We start from the raw sequence: 26,593 nt of genomic DNA, 5'->3' as shown, positions 1-26,593 counted from the left end.
CTGGTTTGGCCAAGAGACTCTCAAGCACAGCACTTCATCTGCCCCTCCCTGCATTGCTGCTCATCTCCTGCCCTTTGCCTTGGAGCTGTGTCCCCCCCCCCCCCGAGCCTCCTGCTTGCGGTACAGAGCAGGGAAGGGAGAGGAGGGGGCGCTGATGTCAGGTGCCCCCTCCCACCCTGTATTCTCTCTCCACAGAATGGAGGCAGGGGGCACAACAGGGCTTGGGATGGAGTTTGCTGGCTGCTTTTGGGAGTGGTGCAGGGGTGAGCCTGCCTTAGCCCCACTGCCCCGCCACCCAGGAGCCACCTGAGGTGAGCAGTGTCCAGCTGGAGCTCACATCCCAAAACCCTACCCCAGTCATGAACTCCCTCCTGCACCTCTTGCCCCAACCCTGAGCCCCCTGACCCTAAACTCCCTCCCAAAGCCTGCACCCGCTCCTGGACCCCAACTCCCTGCCTCAGGCTCAGCTCAGAGCCCCTCCCACCCTCCAAGTCCCTTAGCCCAAGACCAGAGCCTGCACCCCAACCATCTGCCCCTGCCCGGTGAAAGGGAGGGAGGACGGAGTGAGCAGGGGCGGGGCCTCGGAGAAGGGACACGAAGGAGGCTGGGCCAGGAGATTTGGGTTGGAGGCAGATCTTACATTGCACTTCAATTGAAAAAGTGAACTTGTGCTTAAAAAGGCTGGAGACTCCTGCCCTGGGCGACTCACCGATCTCCGTCACCGAGGAGTTGGGTGACTCCAGGATGCTGGTGAAGTTGGGACTGGTGTAGAAGTCGACAGCCTCCCCGACGTCGCCCCCGGCCTGGCCCCGCTTGCCCCCACCAATGTCCAGCCGGGCGAGGTCCGGCGACGCCTGCATCTCCAGCGTGTAGAAGACGCTGGCCCGGCTCTCCATCTTGATCCGCTCGGGGCTGTACTCCCGGGTGAAGGGGCCGCGCAGGTTGTCGCTCAGCCGGCTGTGGCCCTTGGCCAGTCCGGTGGGATAGGCCAGAGCCGCCGTCTCGTCTGGAGACTGGCTCAGCCGCGCCTGTCCGCTCAGGAGGGCCGTGGAGCAGGCCGAGGACTCCAGCAGGTCCGGGGAGGGGGCCAGCTTGAGCTGCCCGTTAGCCAGACCCAGGGAGTAGGCCGGGGCCACCCCCTCGCCACCCTGCTGCTGCTGCTGCTGCTGCAGCTGCTTCTGCACCTCGGCGTGGAGGCTGTCGCGCTGCTTCTTGGACATGCGGCCGAACTTGACGGCTGGAGAACGAAAGGGCAGGGTGGTAGCGTCAGGACAGGTCGAGGCAGGGGGAAGGCAGGGGGCTGAGACCAACCCTGTGTCTGCGGCCGGAGCTGCTCAGCCCCCCGGCTTCCAGAGATCCTGAACATTGGCCTCCATCTCCTGGGGGGGATCCAGGAGATGTAACCAGGCCGTGAGTCCCAGAAGGAGCCAGCCTGAGATGGAAAGGGCAGCAGCAGCTGCCGAGTGACGGTCTGGGGTGCCATGGGGGCATTGGCAGCGGTGGCGGCTGCCTCTTTGCGCCCATCAAGACCTATTAGGTTTGCCTTAATTGAAAGACGGTTACGTGGGGGGCCCGGGCAGGAAGGGGGGACATGCGGGGTGGTGCAGCAGGGGTGACTACCTAGAAGGGGGGCTTTTCCCCCCAACAAATCAATAATGAACCCCCAGATAGATTCATGAGGTTAGGTCCATCAATGGCTACTCACCACGGTGGGTAGCAATGGTGTCCCTAGTCTCTGTTTCTCTGGAGGTGGGTGACAGGGGAGGGATCACGTGCGGATTACCTGTTGTGATCCCTCCCTTTGGGGCACCTGGCATTGGCTGCTGTTGGCAGACCAGACACTGGGTTAGATGGACCTTTGGTCTGACCCAGTGTGGCCGTTCTTATGTTCATCTCTCCCCTCTTGCAGTGAAGCACACCAAGTGGATGGGACACTAGCGAGCCCTGAGCGTTTTCTCTGGAGCAGGGCTGCTGGCCTGACCCCAATTTGGGTCATTTACACTCTGCCCTGCAGTTCCAGTCCCTTTTGTGCCTTTCCCTAGTCGGCTGTTTGAACAGCTCCTGTGGCCCACCCCAGAGGTGGCTGCATTTGAGAAGTCATGGGAGTTGTAAAATGCTTGGGGATCCTTGGAGATGAAAGGCCCCAGAGCAGCGCTATGCAGTCTCCCCTCCTTCCCCTGCTCCCCATTTTGCTAGGTGCTCCCTCCCCTCCAGCAGTCTGGGGAAGGCAGGAGGCCTGACCTCCAGCCCCTCATGCTAGGCAAGCGCACAGGCTCCGACTGCGGCCCTGGGGTGGGGGTGGCTATCTCAGGATCTCGGTGCACTCGCCTGGGAGCAGGGACAGCGGCGCGTGCTCAGCATGCGGTCGTGTGGGTCTGTATGTGGTCGTGTGCCTGAGCAGGAGCCTGATCTACCCAGCTGCAGAGAGGAACCGCGGTTGCAGCGGGAGGCTGATCGCATGTGCCACGTGGTCCGGCTCGCTGGCTCTCTCCAGCGACCTACATACTCACCACCGAGAGGCACCAGTGTGAAGACCTGAGCTACTTTTTCCATCCTCTTTGGATGGGCTTGGGGGGTGTGTGCGTGTGTGGGCTTGTGTGTGTGTGTCACTTTCACTCTCCTCCTGGTTGGTTTAACCCCCCCTCATTCGCCCCGCCTGGCTCAGGGCTGTGAGCTGGTGGTGCTACCTAACCAGCACTGCCCTGGTTAATTGCCCCTTTCTCTCATGTCCTTTGGCCTTTGCTTGTAGCTTTTCTAGCTCCTCTAATAACCCCCAGCCAGAGGACTCCTGCTTTGCTGAGGGGCCTGGTGTTGCCTCCAGAACCGAACCTTTTTACGTCCAGAGGGCGGAAGGGAATGCCGGGCTGGAAAGCAGCGTGGTACCCGCCCCTCCCTGCTCATGCCCCAGCTGAGCGAGAATTCCACTTGCTCCTGCACTGCGTCGGGCTGCCCCTGGCTGTCGTCTGCAAACTCCGGCCGCACTCCAAGTCCTGGCTTAGGGGCCACGCTAGGGGTAGTGCCGGAGCTAACTCGGCTGGAACACACACCGTAGGAAGCTCTGAGGAAGGGGTGTTATTATTTAGAGATAGCTTGGCCCCCTTGGTTTGGGGTAACCTGTGGCTCGCGAGGCTCTGTGCCTCAGTTTCCCCCATCTGCACAACAGGGATAATAGCACAGACGTAGAGCCCTGCTAGGCAAGTTCCCTTGGGGGAGTAGGGGGTGGTCTCAACCCACAGAGCAGCAGAGAAGGCCAAGGATGGTCCCTGTGTCTACATTCCTGCTGGGATGCAGGTTCAAATCTGCACCTGCCAAGGGCGGGGCTTAGCTCCCTGGGTGAATCTCTCTCAAGCAGGAAAACTTGGGAACCAGTGGGCTGGTGACAGGAGCCAGCTGCTGTTTTTCCATCATCCTGGGGCTTTCAGGGTAAACGGCTCGTGGCCAAAGACACGTTTCTGCAGAAAAACATTCTTTTCCTGGTGCCATTTTTCAATGTTTTCAAGCCAAAACCTGAACATTTCCAATTAAAATGTTTTACCAGCAACAAAAAATTGTGGTGGTGGTTGTTTGTTTGTTTTTTTAACTGAAAACCACATTTTAAAAACAGCTTTTCGTTTTCTGCTGAAAAGCCCAGAAACCAGCCACTTGTCAGAGGAGAGATTGAGTGAGTTGGAGTAGAAGGCTGAAGCAAAAGAAACGTGCATATTTTTAAAGCCAGCACCAAGTAATTTTAAATTCCAGGCACCAGAAATGAGTCTCTGGGGTAGGAGACAACAGCTGTTTTAACAGGGGCCCCTCACCTAGCACTGAAATGCAACCACTTCTGGGGTGAGGCGTGGCAGCTGTTTCAAATCTCTTACCATCTCGGGACATCCCCAAGCTGAGGCATTTCTGTAGCCTGCAATGCTGGCAGCGGTTGCGGCTGGTCCGGTCGATCTGGCAGTTCTGCTGGCGGGTGCAGGAATATGTCACGTTGCCCTGCTGGCTTCTGCGGAAAAAACCCTGAAACAACAGGGTCGGGGGGGAGAGACAGAGAGACAAACTGACCACGGTGGCTCGGTGGCTTCTGTGTGAAGCCAGCTGGGGGTGCCAATGCCTGGGGGCGGAGCAGCTGTGGTATAAAGTCAACACAGTGGCTGAACGTCAGGAGGGCACGTCTGCTTGGCTGCTGGGCAGGTGTGAATCAGGGCCAAAACCCACACACAGCCCTGCAGGCAGACCCTGGGGGGCATCTGCTGCCAGTGCTGATCCATAGCCCCCTCTAGGGGGCGCCAAGAGAACTGGGAAGAAACCCCCACACCCGGGGCGCCCCCTGGTGACCGAGAACAGGCAAGCTGCTGCGGGGAGATGTCACAGGTGTGCGGATTTGGGGCACCGCTCACCTTGCAGCCTTCACAGGTGATGACTCCATAGTGGATCCCTGATGATTTGTCCCCACAGATCTTACATGGGATCACTTCTATTTGTGCTGGGGAGAGAGAGAGAACTCGTGAGCATGGGAAGGAACACGCTGCTCCCTGCGTATGCTGGCTTGGCTCTTACGGCGAGCAAGATGTGGTGAGGGGTGCCAGGAATCAGGACTCCTGGGTTCCATTCCCAGCTCTGGGAGGGAAGTAGGGTCCAGTGGTTAGAGTGGGGTGGGGTGGGGAGAGGTTGAGAGTCAGGTCTCCTGGGTTCCACTCCCAGCTCTGGGAGGAAAGTAAGGTCCAGTGGTTAGAGTGGGGTGGGGTGGGGAGAGGTTGAGAGTCAGGTCTCCTGGGTTCCACTCCCAGCTCTGGGAGGGAAGTAGGGTCCAGTGGTTAGAGTGGGGTGGGGTGGGGAGAGGTTGAGAGTCAGGTCTCCTGGGTTCCACTCCCAGCTCTGGGAGGGAAGTAGGGTCCAGTGGTTAGAGTGGAGGGGGGCACAAGGCAGAGAGTCAGGTCTCCTGGGTTCTACTGCACATACAATCTCAATAGGCGAGAAGAGCTGATCCCTAAATGGCTTAAACAGCCACCAGCAGGGTGGGTGGAGCCAATTAACCAGCTCTGCTGGAGGCTGGTGCCCACAGAGAGGAGGGATTTATCTTGCCAACTCCCCAGGAAAGTGCAGCATGTTGCAGAGTTTGCCCACACAGGGGCGCCTTCGTCTCACATTTCCGCCGATGCCCAGAGGGCCGGGCACGGGCCAGGGTGCAGGGCACTCACCCAGCTGGACACCAATTTGCAGGTAGCACGCCGCGGTAACCCAGCCAGCCACTGGCTGCTGCGGCAGTCACTCGGACAGCGCACATCTGCTAATCACCTGGCAAGTTCGGCAGGGAGAGAGGAGCAGAGCCCAGCCCCCCACCAGGCAGAATTGGGAGGGAAGGAGATGGAATGGGGTCAATTTCTCAGATGGGGAAATTGAGGCACAAGGCAGGGGCAAGGACGCGCTGAAGCACAGAGCCAGGAAGGGGCAGGAGTGCTGGCTCCCATCCCGCTGAGCATCAGCAACGGAAGCCTGCCGGGATCCGGACATCCTAACCTCCCACTCTCCTCCTAACCCAGCCCAGCGCTCTAACCACTAGGCAGCAATGGCTCTGTGGCACATCCCTCTGCACAACCAAGCCTTCCCGGAGCTGGGCTGTGGCACCAAGGCCTCAGGGCTGCGGTCTAGTGACCAAAAGAAGGCGAGGGGCAAGTGCTGGCTGGTCTAGCTAAGGGCACAGCCCGGCCGCAGGGCAGGGAAAGCCCGGTAGCCCCGACTCTGAGGAGCGTGTCCCAGGCACGGGGCTGGGCTGCCAGGGGATCACTTGCTGGGGCCAGGAGCCACCACACTAGGATCCTGACCCTACCCGCCGGGGAGTCCCCGGAGAGAACACCACATGGCCGGAGCTCTGGATGGGCCAGGGTGCCACATCCTGCACCAACAGGCGGGACACCCCTCTGGGAGGGCAGCAACGTGCCCTGGCGAGTTGCAGGCTGGCACCCACCCCTTTGCTCCAGCACAGGGAGCTGCCCTGGAGGCGTACTCCCCAGTGCCGGGCCTGCCCCCTGGAGCCAGGCCGCCCCCCACTGCCCTCTGGCGCAGCCCAGTGGTTTTTACTTACTGGGGCTTATTTACCCAGCCAGAGTAAAGCTGTTCCACGCTGATCAGCACCCCCCGGAGATTATCGTCACATGGCCAGTTACATAACCCAGAGATCATCTCATAATCCCACACCGAGGGACAGCCAAAGCCAGGCCCAAGAGGCTCTGTTTAACCCCTTCGCAGGCAGCGGCTGCCCGGGCACTTTGCTCCCTGGCAGGTTTTCATTAGGGAGCAGGACTGGCCACCGTGGGTTTACATCCGCATGAACATGCCCCTCCCAGAGCCGGGATAGAACCCAGAAGGCCTGGTCCACAAGCCCTCTACTTTAACTACTAGGCCTTACTCCCCCCTGAGTGCTGGAAACAGAACCCAGGAGTCCTGGCTCCTGACTTCCCCTCCCTGCTCTAACCACTAGGCATCACTTCCTTACCAGTGCTGGGAATAGAACCTCGGAGTCCTGCAACCCAACCACCTGCTCTAACCACTAGGTACCACTGCCCTCCCAGAGCTGGGCACAGAACCCAGGAGTCACGGCTCCTGACTCCCACTGCTCTATCCACGAAACACCACTCCCTTCCCTTTACTAGGAATAAAACCCAGGAAGCCTGGTTCCCTGCTCTAACTACTAGGCCCCACTCCCCTCCCAATACTGGTCACAGAACCCAGAAGTCCTGGTGCCGAGCCTCCCCATAATCATTGCTGAGAAATACCCAGGACAGAGACTAATTGTCTCAGAAGACAGTGAGACACCTAGGAACTTGCATAATATCAGGGGTGTACCCTGGGGGATCAAGGCTAGAATAAATCTGTTCTAATGCCCCAGCTGCTGGAATCAGGGGGTGAGCTGCTGGAATCAGGGGGTGTCATTTAAAAAAGACAATTTATTCCTCACGGATGCACAGCAAAGCTTGACAACGGGCCCAGAGCACAACCTGTGCTTGTCTGAGTCTGCTGAGAGCAGCACCAACAGCTCTGAGAGCTGTGCACAGCCTTGTTCCTGTGGACTCTGAAACCTACTGGTGGCGCAAGGAGGGGAGGGGCCACCATTTGGGACAGGACGATGGCCAAGCATGTGTCAGGCCCCAGACGGCTGTTCACGGATCCTGGTGTGACGTAAACTTGCCCTAGGAGGGCAAGCAAATCTACCACTCAGCTAACTCCTGCAATAACAGCCCCATGCCCGGCACAGCCAGGGGTGTGTGTGTGTCAGCGCACGATTGTTAAGGAGGGTTTGGACTGTGAACAAACAGCACGAAGCAGCTTGGGAACAGCGCCCTGTTTGTGCGCCCACCCCCGAGGTCAGACGGGGAGACTTTAGCAGCACGTCCAGCTGTCCCCAAGGGCTGAGGCCCAGGGGCGAAGCAGGGAGCTGAGGGCTCCGTGGCTAATGAGGGGTTTGCCAGGACTGGCGCAGTAAGCTCCCTGTTGCCAGGTGGAGGGGGAAATATGATGCTGAGAATTAAACTGGAAAGGGGGAGAGAGAGGGTTTGTGAGGCAGGAGACTGGGAATCTGGGTTGCCCAGCTGTGGGACGGGAGTAGGCCCTAGTGGTTAGAGCAGGGGGGTTTTGAGAGCCAGGACTCCTGGGTTCTAAACCCAGCTCTGGGAGGGAAGCAGAGTCTAGTGGTTAGAGCAGGGGGTTGGGAACTAGAACTCCCATATTCTCTCCCTGGCTTGGGGAGGGGAGGGGAGCGCAGGGGCTGGAGGGTTAGAGAAGGGGGTTTGGGAGCCAGGACTCTTGAGTTTTATTCCCGGCTCTGGGGGAAGTGCTGTTTTAATGGTTAGAGCAGCAGGAGCTGGAAGTCAGGACTGCCAGGCTTGCAACTCTGGGAGGGGACGTGATGTCTAGTGGTTAGGGCAGGGCGCTGGGACACCGGGACTCCTGGGATCCATGCCGAGCTGTGACGGGGCTGATCCAGCGGGGCAGGCCAGTGGGTTCTGTGTCCTCCCGCCTCTGGCTGCAGGGAGCCGCAAGCACCGACGTGCTCCACGCCCCTCAGCTGCAAGCCCCTTGCGAAGAGCCACGCGTAACCACATCCCGCACCGTCCAAGCCCAACGGCTGCCTTCTCCAGCACCTCCTCCCTGCCCCCACCCGGGCAGCCGCCTGGCACCGGCCCAGCTCCTGCGCTGGTTTGCTCTGCGATACGCCAGGCGCCCATTTGGTTTGCTCTTCCTCTCTAGAGCTTCCCTTACCGATGCTCCCCCGCCCCGGCCGTGTAATGAACCCAGGCGATCGGCGCGCTAAATAAGGACCGAGAACTCGGCTCCCTCGTCCCCCCATCACCTTTGAAACCTCAGCAGGCAGCAGATCGCCTGACACTAACCCACAACTGGGACACACCTCCCACCGCTCGGCAAGGCAGAAACTTCTCCAGGGCACAGAAATCTCACAGCCGCTCCTCCACGGCTCACCACACACCAGCAGGTGAAAACCCCTACCTGCCGCTCTCAGGCAGGTACCAGTAAACAACCCCTGATCCCCGCTTCTCCCCCTGCCCCCTGCCAGCAGGAGCGAGCTAACGGGGCCATGGGGCGGAGTAAGGTCTGTGATGTTCCATCAGCCCAGAGATGCTGATACAGGGCTTTACAGGCCCCATGAGAATAAGGGAAAGAGGGTAGCAAATCGCAGGCTTCAGGGCCCTTGCCTGGGCCGGGGTCAGGAAGGGAGGTAGAGAGCCACCGAGTTGCTTCTCTTCTAGCCTCTGGCCAAAGCAAGATACAGGATGAGTGGGAACCAGGGGGCTGCGAACAGGACCAGATCCTGGCTTAGATGGAGCCTGTCTAGTCCACACCCCTTGGCCTTCAGTGGTGGGACTCAGCTGGGGGTCAGGGCAAGGCGGGTCCTGAGAGAGCAGGCCGGACAGGGCACAGATGTCCTGGGGGGGCTGCATTGAGAAGGGCTGACCCTTGCTTGTCCCATGCCCTTCCCCTGGGTCTGGCACAAGCTGCTACACAGATAAAAAGCCGGAACTCCCAGCCTGCTGCGACCAGCTACTTGTGACTCCAAGGTACCCAGAATCCTTTGGGCAGGATTTCATGGCTCTCCATGGGTGGGGATGCCCAATTTGATACAGTGGCTCACGGCCATCTTAGGAAACAGAGAGGTGAAATCACCATGGGGAGCTGGGCTCTGTTCCCAGCTCTGCCATGGATTTGGGCTGCCCCCGGGAACAACTCGTTTCCCGGCACCGTGCCTCAGTTTCCCACCCCCCCTGCTTCATCGGCCTTTTCTGCGTAGACACCCTGATCTCAGTCTGTCTCCCGATGCTGCCACAGTTAAATAATGAGTAGGAACTATTCCTATTCCTTTTGCCCTGCAGCCGTTCTAGAGCTCACACCCCCTGCTAGGCAGTGGCTCGTTAGAGCGAGAGCAATATTAACTGGTTAGCCCTCTTGGGAAGGATTTATTAATGACATTGGCAAGGCACGACCCAGATAGCAGCAGCTGTTCCGAGGAGACTGACACAAGAAAGGAGAACGTTTGTGAACGTTTGCCACTGGCTCTGACCCTCAAAGGGATTCAGGTGCCTAACTCCCATGGGTCAGAGTCAGGATGGAGAACAACTTTCCCTCCCTCCCTCTCTAGGGGGAGGCAGGCGGGCAGGGGGTACCATGTGCATGACCCCTCGCCCGATTGCTGCCTGTGGAAGAGGAGGGCAAGCTGGGGGCGTCATTTAGCAGGACCAACTACACTCAGATGATCTACAGCATCCCAGTGAAAACACCAGGGCTCTATACAGCGTGTAGTCAACCTGTGGAACTCCTTGCCAGAGGAGGCTGTGAAGGCTAGGACTATAATAGAGTTTAAAGAGAAGCTAGATAATTTCATGGAGGTTAGGTCCATACAAGGCTATTAGCCAGGGGATAAAATGGTGTCCCTGGCCTCTGTTTGTCAGAGGCTGGAGAGGGATGGCAGGAGACAAATCGCTTGATCATTGTCTTCGGTCCACCCTCTCTGGGGCACCTGGTGCTGGCCACTGTCGGCAGAGAGGACACTGAGCTAGATGGACCTTTGGTCTGACCCAGTACGGCCGTTCTTATGTTCTTATTATGTTCTCTGCAAGTTATTAAAAAAGAGATGAGAACTAGCCCTAATCCAGGCACTTCTGGGCAGTTACACCAGGGTTCGTTTGTCCCCAGACTGCTGCTTTGTGCTTCCATTACACACTGCACATGCACGTTTGGTGTACCCGTATCTGCCCACTCGCAACCCTCCCCAACCTGTAATGCACCATTAGCCTGCGGAACTCACAGAGACAAGATCTCCCGGAAGCCAACAGCTCCACAGCAAATGCAGTAGCAGCTGGACCCTGCGGTGGATAATGAAAACAGCCCGAGTTACAACAGTAAGCACTAGAAGGGATGTCCTGACACAGGAGAGCCGGCATCAGCCAATGCTGGGGCCAGGAAGGGAATTCTCTCCGGTTCACCGAATGCAGCCAGTGCTGGCTTTTGCGTGCTGGTACATTCCTGTATTTCCTTAAACAACACGGGGGCTGGTAAGTTTGTCTGATAAGAATCGTCCTCTATCCTACGCATTCCATTTCCTCTCTGCAACCACTCACCACTCAGACCCAACGAGAAGAAAAAACCACAGGCTTCAATTGATGCGCTCCTAAGCTCACAACACAATGATGATTTTTTTTTGTCTTTTCAATCTATCTATATCAAATCAAATCTGTGGGAATGGGCTTGGGGTCTGACTCAGACACAGGAACCCAGAGCCTGAATTAGTCAAAATCTCAAAAGCCAGAGAGCAAGCTGCCAGTAACTCTCACTTTCAGGTGATGGCTGATGCCAGTAAATTCGACCTGAGAAAGGTCAACGAGGTCTCAGGCGAATTCCCCTGCCGCCCCACGATCGATGTGTGATGCCCGCGGGTGGCTGAGTAAGAGGATGAAGCCAAGACTTCGGAGGGGAGGAAGCAACAACAACCAAAAAAAAAAAATCCTTTGACACCAAAAAAGTGCAGCGTAATCTGGTCAGGAACTAGCCCCAGCCAATGTTCCTGACTTTAATCACTGAGGGGCCTTGTGGGGTGGGTCCGTGTCACGCTTCCCGTGGCGTCACGGAAAGTTCCACATGGCTGGGGTGGGGTCGGGCACATGGAACTTTCCGAAATGGGGGTCACGTGGGAATGGGGCAGGGAAAACATGCTAAGTCATGAAACGCAGGGAAGCCGAGGCAGCCTGGGGCAGGAAAGCAGGCCCTGGGAGGCCCGTGGGCTGCTCTTGGCCCAGGTGAGACCGGCCTTAGTTGCACGGATTAAGAGCAGGTTCATGCGGCCAATGAGGCGAAATCACAGCCTTGATTAACCCAGGAGGTGCGCGGGTGATAGGAGGCCAGTTCCAGGGACTTCCAAAACCAAAGGCAGGAGCCCTTGCCGCTCCGGCTACTCAGCCTGAGCTGCTACGCCAAATCCCAACGGGGTCCTGTCACATGCCCGGACCTGCCTCTTCCATGTCGACAAGCCCCAGTTTTAGCCTGGCTGGCAGGCCGAGGCTCCCAGGCCCACCCCCTCACAGGGCCACAGGGCCCCGCCGGTGGCTCTGAGGAGCCCACAGACCGTGGAGAACCCGGCCCACGTCCCTCTGATCTGCTGTGATGCCATTTGGTCCCTCCTGAGCTTCGCTGGCCCCTCACGGCCGCGACAGGCCGAACCCCTGGCCCGGGCAGCGCGACCGCGGCACGGCCTCCCCGGGAGCCAGGCTGAGCTAGCCTGCACGCTGCTGCTGTCCCTGGCTCCTTCTGTCTGTCCAAGGGGCTTGTGCCCTGCTGAGAACCGCCCAGGCCTGGCTCGGGAGAAGAGAAAGCTTCGGCTGGCTCAGCGCGGCTACGGAGCCTATGCCCTGCAGAGCGGGCGCCTAGCGAAGTCAGAAACGTCCCCACTCAGCCCACAGGAGGAGGATGGCCCAGTGGTTAGGGAACTGAGCCAGGCGTGAGTCGGGCTTGACCGCACGCTCCCTCGGTGATCTCGGGCAAGTCCCGTGCCCGCCGCGGCTCAGTTCCCCGTCTGCGAGCCGCCGGCACTCGAGAGGGGAGGGAGCCCGGACGCCACGGCAGGGGTGGGGAACCTACGGCCCCTCGCCTGGATCTGGCCCCTGAGGCTCGCGGTTCCCCCCCAGCACTGGGGAGCCTGTGTTGGCATCCCAGCCCCCCGCCGCCATCCTGCCGTGGGCTGGAGCGCACGGAATCTGCTAGCCGGGCTCCCCCAGGCTCTGGCGTGCGAGGGGAACGTGGCGAGTGTTTTTCTCCTCCTCAGTCAGGGGGGGTTGGGATTTTTTTCACTTGCGTGGTCCCCCTTCCCCTGCCTGATTTTTCTGTGGGGCTGCAGCCGCCAGCTCCCCAAAAGGGTCCCCACCCCGGCACTATGGGGATGAGCCAAGAGGGAGGGATTTCTCCGTGTCCTTCCTCCCCTCTTGTAGTCTGCTGACCTGGTCGCGGCCCTTTCGGCACCCGATTGCCACCGGGGTGCGAGGCGCCGTGAGGGGATGGCACCTGCCCAAAGGAGCCCCAATTTTATGCTGGAGGTACCGCAGTAACGGACTGAACGGCGCACGTCCCCTGCAGAACCCTCCACGCAAAGCGGGAGGGGGGAGATGCATGGTTAGCGCTGGGACTCCAGGGTTCCCATCCCAGCTCTGGGAGAAGCGCAGTTCAGCGGATAGATCAGGAGACAGGGAACCGGGACTCCCGGGTTCTTTTCTCAGCTGTGAAACGCAGCCGAGTCCAGGAGCTAGGGCGGGGCCGTGGGAGAGGGGGACTCAGGAGCCCTGGGTTTGATTGCCTGTCAAATCACAGGGCAAGCCGCTTCCCCCCCTCCCTGTGCCTCTGCTTCCCAGCCTGTAAAATGGGCATCGTGAGACTCACAGTCAAAGGGCTTTGAGATCCCAGGTCTCTCCTGTTCTGTCTGATTTCGAGCAGCCCCCATTTCCTTGCCCTGCCCCCCCCCTCCAAACCACCCCCACCAAGGCTTTTAAATCAACTGCACAAGAACCCAGTGGATCCAGGCTTCAGCTGGTGGTTGATACAACCCCCCTCCCCCAGCACGCACCCCCCCCAGCCCACTTTCCAAACCCCTGTCGTGGCTGGAGCCGGGGAGGCTGGCTTGTGGTGATCCCCGCACTGAGTTCCAGGAAAGAGAAGTGTATTTGCATATTAATAGAAAACCGTCAGTGCAGAAGCCGCCAGGGGGAGGTCTGATAAGATCACAGGGCTGCTTTGGCGACATGCTTCCCTTCTCCACCCCGCTGGGCCACGGTTCAGGTGGTGGGCAGATCTCTGGGGGCTTTAGTGACATACTGGCAAAGCCAGGGCCAGCAAAAAACCTCTCGCCCCCCTGGCTCTGCTCAGCTCGCTGCACTTGGCAAAAGGAGGGAATAGCGCCAGTGGGGAAACTGAGGCACGGAGCATGGCAGGGACTTGCCACATCTCGACAAAACAGGAGTCCAGATGCCCAGGCCCTGCTCGAGATCCCGATACCCCTCCCTGGGCTGGGAAGGGAACCCAGGAGACCTGACTGCCCGTCGGCTGGTCTACGCGACCCTGCGGCATATTTAAGGTCAGAAGCTGATGGCGTCAAGAACACATTTAACTGCTGGAAACCAAGAGTCACCTTCACACGTGGAAGCTAAAGTTAGCCTCCTAGACCCCAGTGGTAGGTGCCCAAGCGACCTGCTTTGCTGAAGCAGGCCACAGACGTCCCAGCTCAGCACCTCTGCAAACCACACCTCTGTGAACCGCACGAGTCGGGTGCGAAGGGTGGAAATGCTGGCCTCGGCCCAGAGCAAAATCAGGCAGAAGGGGCAGGGCCGGGGCGCCTGGGTTCCTTTCACAAATTGGGTAGTGGCGCCTAGTGATTATAGCAAGGGGGACTGGGAGCAAGAACTTCTGGGTTCTACCGCCCGGACTGGGAGAAAAGTCTCACGGTTACAGGGCTCAGGTCTCCTGGGTTCTCTCCCTAGCGCTGCCCCTGACTAGCTACGTAACTTCACATCAGTTGCTGCGGTGGCGTGTGCCTCAGTTTCCCCAATCTGGAACGGGACGACAACCACCTCCAGCGGCGCCGCCTTAGCAATGTTGGCAGTGAGGGTGCCCGGCTGCATGGGAGGCATGGGCACGGGGCGGTGGGGAGCATGACACGAGGCTCAGCTAACACCAGGCGATCGCTCGGCACGAACCAAAAGCGCAGAGCCAGGGCCAAGGCAGATGCGTCAAAACCGGAACGGAGCAGAACTCGCCAGCCCTGGAGGAAAACCAGGGGAGAACCGGGGGGGGTGGGGGGGTGAACCTCTATGCCAGCAGATGCCCCTCCCCACTCTTGGCACAGAATCTTCAGACAGGGCCCCGAAGGAGAGTCAGGATCCAGGACTCTTGCCTCTCCTCTCAGTCCCTGGCTTTAACCACTACACCCATCTCTTCCCCAGCTCCCCCTGTTCCATCTCCCTCCCCGGCGCGAACAAGCTGCCAGCCTGAGCGCCAGGTGACTCCGACGCGGTTGGCTGCCTCCTCAATGCAGAACCTGGCTAAGTTCAGAGAAGGCAGGCGCCCCTCTGTTGCCCTGGCCGGCTCCCTGCCTGCTGCCCCCGGGGCACGGAGCCAGGGTGGGCCAGCAGCCCCCTCGCCCCGCTAGGAGACAGGCCAAAGCACCTACCACGCCCCTGACCAGCCTGGGCACTCACCAGGGAAGGGCCCAAGTCAGTGCTAGCACCGGATGCGAGGCAGGATGCGGCGGCCTGCCTGGTGTGAGCTGACACTGGAAGGTTTAGGTCTTGGATGCCCCTCCTGCCATGGGGAACTCGCAGCCTGGCACACTGCCTCCCTGGCCAGACCCCCTGGGGGACTGAACTCTTGGAGGCTGGGGCAGAGAATGCCAACGAGAGCTGGCTGGAGCCCATTTTGCAGCGTGGTGCAGAGACTGCAGCAGGAAGGCAGCATGGCCTAGCGGATAGAGCCCTGGACTGAGGCGCCAGCTACGTTACGCACACAGCTGCGACCACGGCACGCGGAGGAAGCCCGGGGGATGCTTTGATCTAGCTAGCTCAGAAATCAGCAGCTGTGAAGCCCTGGATGCATAAGCTAGCTGCTCAAGGGTGCCCCCATGATCACCCACCGCCTCGTGCAGCTTCCCTGCTGTTGGCACTGGAGCCTGCTACCTCACAGCTAGCGGGGTTATGCCTACACGAGTTCCTGTGCGTGCTGTAGTCAGAGGCATGACTGCAGCAGAGACAGACTTTGAGGTTCAGGAGATCTAGGGACTATTCATAGCTCTACTGCTGGGTGACCTTGTGTGAGCTAGTTGCTTGCCTCGTGCCTCAGTTTCCTCATCTGTAACATGGGGATAATGATCCTCATCTCCTTTGGAAAGAGGTTTAAGATGTGCTGGTGAAAAGTTCTCCCCAGGAGAACTCCTATTTAGCACAGAGCATGGGGTGAGGGATCATGTCTGTTTTCTCCCTGAAATCAGAAGAAAAAAAAAAAAAGACAGGCTGTGACCAATATTCCCTGTAAGCTGAGCATTTGCACGGCCACCCAGGAGAGATTCAGGTGCTGCCCAGCTGATTAGCAGAGCGCCCACCACCAGCAGCACATCCGCACATGCCTTGGTGAGCATCACAAAATTTATTCCGCACATGGATTGAAACAAGTTAGAGGGAACATTGTCTGTGACCTAACGAGGCACTGCTGGCCACTGGCTTTAGAAATCCTCAGGCGGATCTCTCCTCTGGTGTAGCTGCCCTGCTCCATCTGCTCTCAGGACGGACAGAAAGGCAAAATTGCTCGCAGATGCCTTTGAGGAAGCACCAGAAGGCATTTCATTTCTCGGGCTCGGCAAACCATAACTCAGTGTGTGGCCTGAGCGGGGCTATTTGAGTAAAAGTGTCTTTTTGGAATGGGTTTGAGCCTCCACAAGGGCACGGTGAGTAGTTAACACTTTCCCCACATTAATCAAACTGAAAACACCCGATTATGAACTTGCCCGATGTCAAGGCACACTTCACGCCCCCAAGGCGTTACTCAGCTTTCTGGGTGTCTGCAGAACAAAGCCGATCCCAAGGTCTGGGGGCCCCAGCTTCAAAAACAAACCCACAGGGTCTAGACATGGGGGCGGTGTCTCGGGCTGGGTTCTCACCCCTTGCCCCAGCTTAGAAAAGATTTTTTTATTTTATTTTATTTTTTTTAATTAGGCTTGAAGAGTGAGACAGCATCTCAGACAAGTGGAGTCTGGGTGCCAAAGAAGGCAGACAAAATGGGCAGCAAAAGAAAGCCAAATAGCCACCCTCCACACACTTTATAGGGGAAGGAATCTCACATGGTGCAAAAAAGTTTAGGGCCAGATCCACAAGATTGGGGAATGCTCAGAACCTCTCAGATTTGGACTCTTGAACAGAAAATAAAGTAGGGTGGTTGTGTGGGGTGGAGAGAGACTGAGCGTCAGGATTCCCAGGGTCTGTCCCTCACTCTGGGACAAACTACAGGTCCAAGTTGTTAGATCAGGGGACAGAGTTCTAATCCTACCTCCGTCTGATGCTTGTAGTTCAAACCACCACAGATCAAAGACTGGGGGAGCGAACAGCTTCTGTTAGGGTACGTGTATGCTGCCCGGCTATTTCGGGATGCCGAAGGGAGGGATCCCAAAATGGCTACCCCACATCTTCACAAGCCGCCCGTTATCTCGAAATGTTTTTCGAAATAACGGCACGCTATTTCGCCATCCCTGTAACCCTTGTTCCACGAGGGTTAAGGGACATCTCAAAATGGTGTGTTATTGCGAAACTTGGCACTGTGTAGATGCGCCAAATTTCAAAACGAATAGAATCGAAATAAGATATGCAATTGGTGTAGTGCAAATTGTGTATCTTATTTCGAGTTTAGGATGCTGTGTAGACGCACCCTTAGAGTAGATCCCTAAGCCCAAACCCCAGAGTAAATTAAGTGGGTTTGTCTGTGCGCAGTCTCTTCCCCTGTCTTACCCAGGGGTGGGGTCCCCCAAAAAGCACAGCAGCTCCCATTCAGACCGAGAAACCACAAGCTGCCAGCAGTTCTCACTGATCTGCTTACAGCTAGGTTTTCCAAACCCAATGTACTGAGAGCTTCTGAAATCTAGCCTGTTATTTTGGTCTTTAAGCCGGGTGCCGACAGCTAGGTTTTTGTTTCTGCTAGTGGTGCACATTCACACGCGCCTTGGTGCACAGAGAAAAATGTATTCTGCACAGGATTAGGGATATGGAACAGCTGCAATATGAGGAGAGATTAACGAGACTGGCAGGAGCGGCCCTAGATGAGCTGCCGGCAGCTGGCGTCCTAGGCAAAATGCGCGATCGGCACCCCCACCTCCAAACCCCTCAACGACCGTTTAATTTGGTGCCCTAGGCGACTGCTTCGTTCGTGCCTGTGGACGGACCGCCACTGGAGACTGGGACTTTTCAGCTTGGAAAAGAGATGACTAAGAGGGGATATGATAGAGGTCTATAAAATCATGACTGGTGTGGAGAAAGTAAATAAGGCAAAGTTATTTACTTGTTCTCATAACACAAGAACTAGGGGTCAGCCAATGAAATTAATAGGTAGCAGGTTTAAAACAAACAAAAGGAAGTTTTTCTTCACCCAGCGCACAGTCAACCTGTGGAACTCCTCGCCAGAGGATGTTTTGAAGACCAGGACTTCAACAGGGTCCAGAAAAGAGCTAGATACATTCATGGAGGTTAGGTCCATCAATAGCTATCAGCCAGGAGAGGCAGAAATGGTGTCCCTAACTTCTGTTTGGCAGAAGCTGGGAATGAGCAACAGGGGGCAGTTTACTTGATTCTCTGTTCTGTTCTCTCCCTCTGGGGCACCTGGCATTGGCCACTGTCAAGACAGACAGGATCCTCTGGTCTGACCCATTCTGGCCGTTCTTATGGATGGAAAAGATTAGAGGGAACATTGACTCTACATGGGGGCTGAGCTGGTTTAAAATAGGTGATGCCCTTGAGGGCCTAGCTATCACCATTATTATTTTTGGAAAGTCTTTGTGGCTGACACTTTTGAAATAAAACTGTTGTGACATGAAAAGTTGAAATAAAAAAAAAAACCAAGTCCCCCGCCCCTCCAAACCCAGCCACCAGCAGAACGTCGACGATAAAAAATGGAGAAATGACCAGGAGACCCAGCTATATGTGATGGATGCTGGGTGAAAGGCAGGCAGATTCCATGGCCACGAGGGGTAGGCTAAAACTGGTAGGGAGACTGACAGATAGATAAGGTAGATAAGACAGGTGGACAGAGATTAAAACAAACATCAGAGGTATAGTGAGCCCAGAGAAATGATAAATAATGGGGCACGGGGAGATTGGGCACCATATGACAGTGAATATTAATGTGTCATTATTTTCAACTAAGGAGACAACTGCCCCGCTCTATAAACTGGGCTAGTGTAGAAAAAAAAATCAGGTTGTTTATTACCTCCCAGAAAAAAAAATTCCTCATCCATCAACTAAATACTACCTATAGGTCCATTGTTGTCTATCTCAGTTTTGTCCAGGCAATGCAAGTTTTTTTTTTCTCTCTCTCTTTATATATATAGTTATATCAGTCACACACAAATGATGACATATCAAAGGTTTGTCCACACTAAAAAGTTGTATCACCTGGGGGAAGAAACGATTCTGGTATAAGGTGCCTTTATCATAGTATAACTGCATCCACACGAGGGGTTGTATTACGCAAGTAAAAATCAATCAATCAATCACACTTCAAACCAACCAACTATACTCGGACAATTTTGAAGAACAGACCTTGCCAAAGAGGGAAGCAGCATGCTAATTAGACATTTTAAGCTTCTGCTTTTAACATAGATGGCAAATTAGTGCACCCAACGGTGTTTTCTTTCTGTTGTATATAAGACACAGAGAAATTTTTATATATCTAGGGCGTGTCTGATCAATCCAGTATCTTGCTCTAAAGTTTAACCATTCCTTTCTGTTCTTTTGACATGCAAAGGAAGCAGCATAGTTATTACACTTTGACAAAAGTCTCGGTTGTACCTTTGCACCTGAAGATGTTTTACTTATTTCAAATAAAAGCATTGTAGAATAATGCTGTTTTTCTTACTAAATTCAAGTTTCAACGCTGCAGGGTCATGAATTTATTTTGGGGGAGATGCTCATTTGGTCTGCACCAACAATAGAGGAAAGACTTCCCCCAAAAGACCTCAGCTCTCATTCAGGCAACCAAATAAAGACTCAATTTTCCAGAATCAGCACCTCTAGGAGTTCATGTCTGTTGAAAATCTGACTCTAAATTCCATACAAACTAGAAATTAAGAGCCAGATCCTGATAGGGTTGCTAGGTGTCCAGTTTTGAACTGGACAGTCCAATATTTGAGCTTTCTGTTCGGCAAACAAATTGAGAAAATATAAATGAGAAAATATAAATGTCTGGTATTTTCTAAATAAGATGTAATGTAGATTGTGATGTGATGTCAAGTGTGCTCAGTATTTTTGTTGAAACCATCTGGGAACCCTAGATCCCGGAGTCACTAAAGCGAGGCTGAAATCACATCAGCTAAGAACGTGGCCTTAAGAAGTTTTAAAACGACCATATACGCAAGAAAGATTTATATAACTCATAATAATTGATAGATCGTGTTGTTTTTCCACAGCCGTTGCTCAAAGGGTCTAAGAATCGCTTCAGTTTGACTCTGAAACTTCATTATCAAACAGTTCATAATCTTGTATAATCAAAAAGCGATTGATGTTAAGTAAACCGATGTTTGAACACAACGGAGGACCAAAAAGCCGACAGATGTATATCTTACTAAACCACCATGATATGGTGTTTAATTAACACACGAAAATGATGCTATCAAGTCAAATTCATTCGATTTAAGAAGTCATTTTATGCTAACTAAAGCAATTGCTTCATAACTGTGCACAGGATAAGAATCTGCTTAATTCTTAAAGTTTTAAATAATCAACATATTCCAATTCACACAAAAATGCATCACTACTGTTAAATTACCTGCATATTTAGGGATCTAATTTTCTCTGGGTATTTCCTTTTATTTTGCATCGCAAACATTTTTTTAAAATTTACATTAAGCACTACACTAATTAAAAAGATGTTTAGCATTGATACCAGCTGGATTTGAGTAGGACTTAATTATTCTTTATAAAGCACCACTCTCCCCACTAACAGATTCTCAAATATTTTGTGAAACAGCAACATTCCAATTGCTTTTTATTAACAAAGGCAACTTTTTGCATTCTGTTGTGCTATTAAATGGCAAGAGAGTGAGATATACATTCGGGATATTTTTGTACTGTCCAAAACCTAATTGTATTGTCCCAAAAGTTTCCAACTGAGACAGTTTCGAAATACTTCTTGGAAAGAAGCGAAAAGATTTTAAGTCTTATTTGTTCCATCTTATTAATTTTGGGATTTTTAACACACACAAACATTTTCAGTCAGTTAAAGCAAGAGATGAATTGACCAAGATCAGAGGTTTATTTCAGTAATGGATTGAATCAGATGCTAAAAAAAGAAACCCAAAAAGTTATGACATACAAAACCAGATTTTCATGAGCTCAGTACCCGCCGCTGTGACCTTGTTTGAAGATCTATTCACTTAGTTTGCTGTCTAAATATTTTTGGTGCCTGAAGCTTGTTTTATTTTGCTTCGAGGTGGGAATCATTTGCAGCTGTGACTAATTAATTGTAGAGCCATTTTGCCTGGGTACTTTTTTAAAATTGTGGTTTAAATTGAAATAAATAATAATAATTACATGCGGCAGAGGGGAAAGGGGGGGGAGGTCTTTTGAAAAATTCTGGCCTTCGTCAATTTCAAAATAAGTAAATTACCAATGGCTAGGCAGAGAAATCAGGGTAAGAATGCAGCATTCTCCAGAACCCATCTCAATCAAAGAAAGTTAATTTGTCTCTTTTATTAATCAATGACTTGATTTGTTCTCTCTCGCTCTCTAGTTACTTGGAGTGAGCAATCACTAGAGCGTCTGAGTACCTATAATTGGGATTAGGAAGCTCAGACCCTCTCAGGATCAGGTCCCCAGGTTGCCGAACAGAATTCATAAGCATCAACAATCTATGCTCAAACCCCTTAACCTTCCATCCTTCCACCATCATTGAAAACTATAATTCTGCCAGAGATCCTGGCCATGCAGATTCCCCCAGTCATAGATCAGGTTGCGGAAGCTAAACCTTCATAGATTTATGGTCAAAAAGGACCATTTTGATAATCTATTCTAATCTGAGCTTTTGCACCACTTCTGGGTGAGTTGGAGCTTATCTTTGAGAAATGCGTCCAGTTCTCGATGTGAGAATTTTCACCAGATAAAGAATCCACCACAACCCTTGGTAAATTGTCTCACCAGTTAAGTCACCCTCCCTGCTAAAAACGTACGTTCATTTCTAGTTTGAATTTGGTCTAGCTTCAGTTTCCAGACACTGGATTTCATTCTGCTAAATTAAAGGATCACATACAATTAGTAATCACTTCCCCAGGTTGGCTGTGATCAAGATACCTGTTAGCTTTCCTTTGGATAAATGAAATAAGACTGAGCTTCTTTCGTCTCTTTCTCTTAATGTTCCCTCTAATTTTTTCCATCCATGTGAGGAATAAATTTTGTCCTGTGCACTGAGGAATGGCAAATGTTCACCATGAGTAGAAACACATGCTGCCAGCTGTGAATGCTCTGCTAATCGGCTAAGTGGCTTTTGAATCTATCCTGGGTGGCTGCCCAAGCACTTCGCTTACAGGGAACACTGCTCTCTCTCGAAGGCAAGTTTTCCAGAGTTCAAACCATTCTTGTAGCTCTACTCATTATTCTTACACTATAACCCTGGCAGCAACCGGGGATTTTACTTCCCCTTCTAAATCACCAGATCTAACCAATCTTCAAAATCACTTGATCACCTGACCTTCAATTGTTTCACTAGATCCCAGTGGATTCCACAAGTTACATCATGTCTTCTCCGTGTAACATAGAAATAACTAATCCCTTACTCTTACCTAGCTCTCAAAGCATTTTAGAAAGCAGGGGAGAGTATCACTATTCTCAGTATGCAGAGGCAAACATCATGCATCAAAAATAAATTTGGCTGCAAGCCCAAAGCACATTTAGATTCTGGTGTGGAACTGTCCTGTTTTAGCCGAGAGGCAGGCCCCAATCACTGTGACAGATAGACAGACAGACAGCTTGCAGAACTGTTCCTTGCAAAATCTTCCGTAGCCCAAATTCATCCCATTCATACCTTGTCTGATTCGAACCGGGTTTCTACGGTAAAATGGAGTCCCTCTGGATCTTATTAGAAATATACACGAAGTTGGAGATGAAATTTTACCCAAAAAATGCTCTTAGATTAAAGAGACAATAAAATTCCACTTACTGCTACAAACCCCCTCCTTTTTGTCCCACTCCGAAAACTGAAAGGCTTTCGGAAGGGCCATTATTTATCTGAATACAGCACCACTAATTGAAATGTGAGAAAGGAAGAGAGATGTATTTTACAAAACAGTTTCGGATTTAAGAATGCAACACGTCAATATACCCTCCGAAACCTCAGCCCTTGCTACCAACCCTTTATTCTTTTCTTTGTATGTATTCGTTTATTGCTTCCCTTCAAAACTCTCTCCCGGTGAATACACTTTCTGTATATTCTGAATGACTGAAATAAGAGCCTTGAGTATCACTGACAAGGAAACTATATTTTGCCCAAGAATGGAATAGATTTGCGTTAACTGATCACAGGAGATGAAATCACTTTCGCAAATCACTTCAAACAACATCATTACAGTTGCTTTCACTACAGAACACTCTTATTCCGGGCACGGCAAACTAGTTTAATCACATCTCTGTATTGCACTGGGATTCATAACATTAAGAGAAAACACCACCACAAAGAAGATACAGTCTGGGAACTGGTTATCCTAGCAGCATTGAATTCTTAGATCAGTGGAAATTCTAATAGAGCTAAGACAGAATTCAGCTGCGGGAAGCCAATATTTGTATCTACTTCTTGGGTTACACGCACACTAAACCACACCACAAACACTACAATACCCTGGTAGAAAATGTGTGGCAAGGCCTCACAGCATGACGGGTTCCTCAAAACTCATAACATCTTTGTGTTCTGTCTCGGTAAAGCATCTAGGACAATGGGACTTGGGTTTGTGCCATCACATAATTATAAAGATTGTAAAATGTCTTCAGTGGCAGTTAAAGGCACTCGGTGTTAGGCAGAATCAGAGCCGAAAGGTACAGATTTCCAGTTCTACATGCCTCTCAGGCTGGAAAAAAAATCAATGACTTAAAAAAAAAATTTTTTTTTAACCGAAATTAAAGTCACGTATATTTTTTAAAAGTAAATTATTTTAAAATAAATTTGACATGGACAACCTATGTTAATACCTGTGCTCATTATAATCTATTAACATCATTTAAATGAAATGCAAAAAATAACATTAAGCAGTAGGCAGCATGTTTGCTGCCAGATATTAAAGTCAAACCACTGAACTTGTGGAAGTCACCAACTAAGCACTTGAAACCAGAGTTTCAAGTAGTTCTAAACTAGTTTTGGTCAGCAACCATGCGTTCCACATAGGCAGAGGGAATACTTTAATCAATTCAATTTATTCAACTAATTCCATGTTCAGTTCATTCAAAATTAAGAAACCAACTGGCAGCTGACAAAGGGGGAAAACTTGTTTCCTCTTTTCCAATCTATGAATAAAAACTAGATGTGAGAGGATGAACTCTATTAGTTCTAAAATCTTCCAGGAAAATCAGTTAGTATTAAATACAAAACATGTTTTGATTCATTTATTTTTGTTTCTTATGAATACAGCATATTTAAGATATTTTTATTCAACTAATTAAAAAAATTAAAAACGCTGTTTTTATGTATTTTTGTTTGAATTGCAAATTCCATCCAAATACACCTTGACACAAATCACAAATAAAAAAAATTAAACATATTTCGTAAATGAGAAATGCATCTTTCACCATATTCTAACAAAATGAGAAATTAAGAATCTGAAAAATAAATGCTATAAATTGCTTAAATGTGTTTAGATAGATCGTAGCTTCCTGGTTAGCTAAAAGGAGCACTACATTTAGTGCAAAGCCCATATTTAGTTGCAAAGCAATATGTTTTAATTGCTACTAACCAATGAGAATCTTTTTTTTATAAAGTAACTGAAAAGGACAAACGCAAAGCACAATCAAACCAAATGATTGAAGATGAGGTTTCCTATTTGCTGATTTAAATTGTGATTAAAGTGGTGATTTAAATCGTTTCTGTCTCTCCTCATTTTCTACACATGCAACAAGTAAAACTTCAAAGCGAGTCTATTGAAACTATACAAGTACCCAGTACACAATATTATGAGTCGCAATAATCTTTTTTCCCCTCGGTAACACAAAATATGAATTAAAAAAAAACCCCAACACATTTTGAAGCAAAGGATTTGGGTCCAATCCTCCGTGTGTATAAAGTGGGTTGTTACCTTGATTCCAATGGATTGCACTGACCTACTCCAGCTAAGGATTTGGCCCTCCGTTTCTCAAAAAGCTCTTTCTTAGAAAGAAAAAAGGGCCTGAAATTTCCTATTGCAAATTCACAGAGCTCATGAAAACCATTGCAGCTAGGGAAAACCAAATCCAGGTCTGTAACTGAGGAGTGGGATTTGGACCTTTTTATTTTTCAATTCATCAGCTCTAAAAACACACACAGAATACTAGATCCGACAGTTAATAATTGGAGCTGTTTTTAAAGAAGAGTGAAGTGGTGCATAGAACTGTCTGAAAGCCCAGTAGACATACCGGGTGAGTAATAGGATGGAGTGGTAAATAGAAGGGAGCAGAAACCAGTGTTGTCTTCAAATTGTCATTATCAAGTCCAAGTCGAGTCTCAAGTCACTACAGTTCAAGTCTCAAGTCGAGTCTCGAGTCTTAATTTAAAAAAATGTCAAGTCACTTTTGTACAAGCCATCAATATCGGCATTTTCGGACAATTTTTTCACCAAGTCGATTTAACAAAATTAGCAAGTCTCAAGTTGAGTCTCAAGTCATAAACAATGAACCCGAGTCTAGTCTCGAGTCACCTATGCGACGTAAGTCGGACTCGAGTTCAAGTCGTGCGACTCGAGTCAACAACTCTGGCAGAAACTGACAAGCTAGTTTTTCTCATATCTGTACTCTGGTAGCTCTCGGGAACCCCAATTATAGACCAGGGTCTCATTGTGCTCGGTGTGGCACATTATTATTTCTTAGGTGTATTACAGTAGCATCTCAGAGACCTACCCATAGAACAGGATCACATCATGTGAGGTGCTGTCGAGACACCGAATAAACATTTCGATCCATTTGCTTGGTGGGTTGATTTTATGTCTATGGTTCTGAGTCAACAATGTGAGACTCTTACAAAAAAAGCAAACATGATGCTGGGAGGCATTCACAGGAGTGTTGTGAGTAAGACACGAGAAGTCATTCTTCCGCTCTACTCTGAGCTGATTAGGCCTCACTTGGAGTATTGTGTCCCGTTCCGGGCACCGCATTTCAAGAAAGATGTGGAAAAACTGGAGAAGGTCCAGTGCAGAGCAACGAAAATAATGAAAGGTCTAGAAAACATGAGCTATGAGGGAAGACTGAAAGAATTGGGTTTGTTTAGTATGGAAAAGAGAAGCCTGAGAGGGGGGACATGAGAGCAGTTTTCAAGTACCTAAAAGGGTGTTAGAAGGAGGAGGGAGAAAAATTGTTCTCCTTGACCCCTAGGGTAAGAAGCAATGGGCTTAAACTGCAGCAAGGGAAGTTGCAAACTGACGGGTTGTGGAAAAAACCTAAATTGCCTAGGGAGGTTGTAGACTCTCCATCACTGCAAATATGAAAGAGCAGGTTAGATAGGCATCTATCAGGGATGATCATTCTAGATCTAGGGTGGGGAACATAAGGCCCGGGGCTCTGTTCTAGATGGTGCTTGGCCCTGCCGTGATGACCTCTCAAGGCCCCTTCCAGTTCTGCTGTTCTATGATTCTAGGACACCGGCACATGCGCTTTGCCAAGGGGTACACAGCACACACCAGAAGATTAGGGGGAAGAAAACATCGGAACATTAAGGCCGTTTTTCTGGCCGCCCCTTTGCCCAGTGCACCTCGGCTTCTGGCATTCTCCTTGGAAGCTGCTGGGGGCCAAGCTCTTGGAAATTGCTGGGAACGTCTAAAAGCCTGGAAGCCTGAGGAAGGGATTGGCCAAAGCCCCAGAGAGAGTCAACTGCAGGATGCTCGTTGGGGTGCTCCCCACCTTTGACCCCCAGCAGGCTCCGGCTTCGGGCTGCTCACCTGAGGAGCGGGTGGTCACGGGAAGGCCAGGCACAAATCAGAATAGATAGCAGCTGGTGAAGAGCCTCCGCAGATGGAAGGATACAGCTTAATGGGGGGTACCCGCCCCCTCACAGGGCCTGGATCCACACGCTGCAATTTGGAGGCAAGGCCCCTGAATAATATTGGGTAAGGCGCCCCCTCCCCGCTTGTCCCTGGGAAGCCTGGTGTCAC

At 51.8% G+C, this 26,593-nt stretch overlaps 1 protein-coding gene across 3 annotated transcripts in view; it reads right to left on the bottom strand.

Moving 5' to 3' along the window:
- Positions 1–26,593, bottom strand: part of RORC (RAR related orphan receptor C) — a 79,952-nt gene that overhangs the window by 14,081 nt on the left and 39,278 nt on the right. For 2 of the 3 annotated variants that reach the window (XM_075907070.1, XM_075907069.1), the window contains 3 exons: positions 4,380–4,465; positions 3,858–3,999; positions 710–1,237 (listed from right to left, as the gene is read on the bottom strand). In XM_075907070.1, the coding sequence (XP_075763185.1) occupies positions 710–1,237; positions 3,858–3,999; positions 4,380–4,465 (756 nt within the window). Of the gene's footprint in view, positions 1–709; positions 1,238–3,857; positions 4,000–4,379; positions 4,466–10,297; positions 10,338–26,593 lie in introns of those variants that run through there. The other variant, XM_075907071.1, reaches the window with a different exon arrangement.

This window comes from Pelodiscus sinensis, chromosome 24, assembly GCF_049634645.1.
Source record: "Pelodiscus sinensis isolate JC-2024 chromosome 24, ASM4963464v1, whole genome shotgun sequence".
Taxonomy (NCBI): Eukaryota; Metazoa; Chordata; order Testudines; family Trionychidae; genus Pelodiscus; species Pelodiscus sinensis.
Note: the sequence above shows the minus strand (reverse complement) of the source record. Positions and strands in the feature narration are given on the sequence as shown.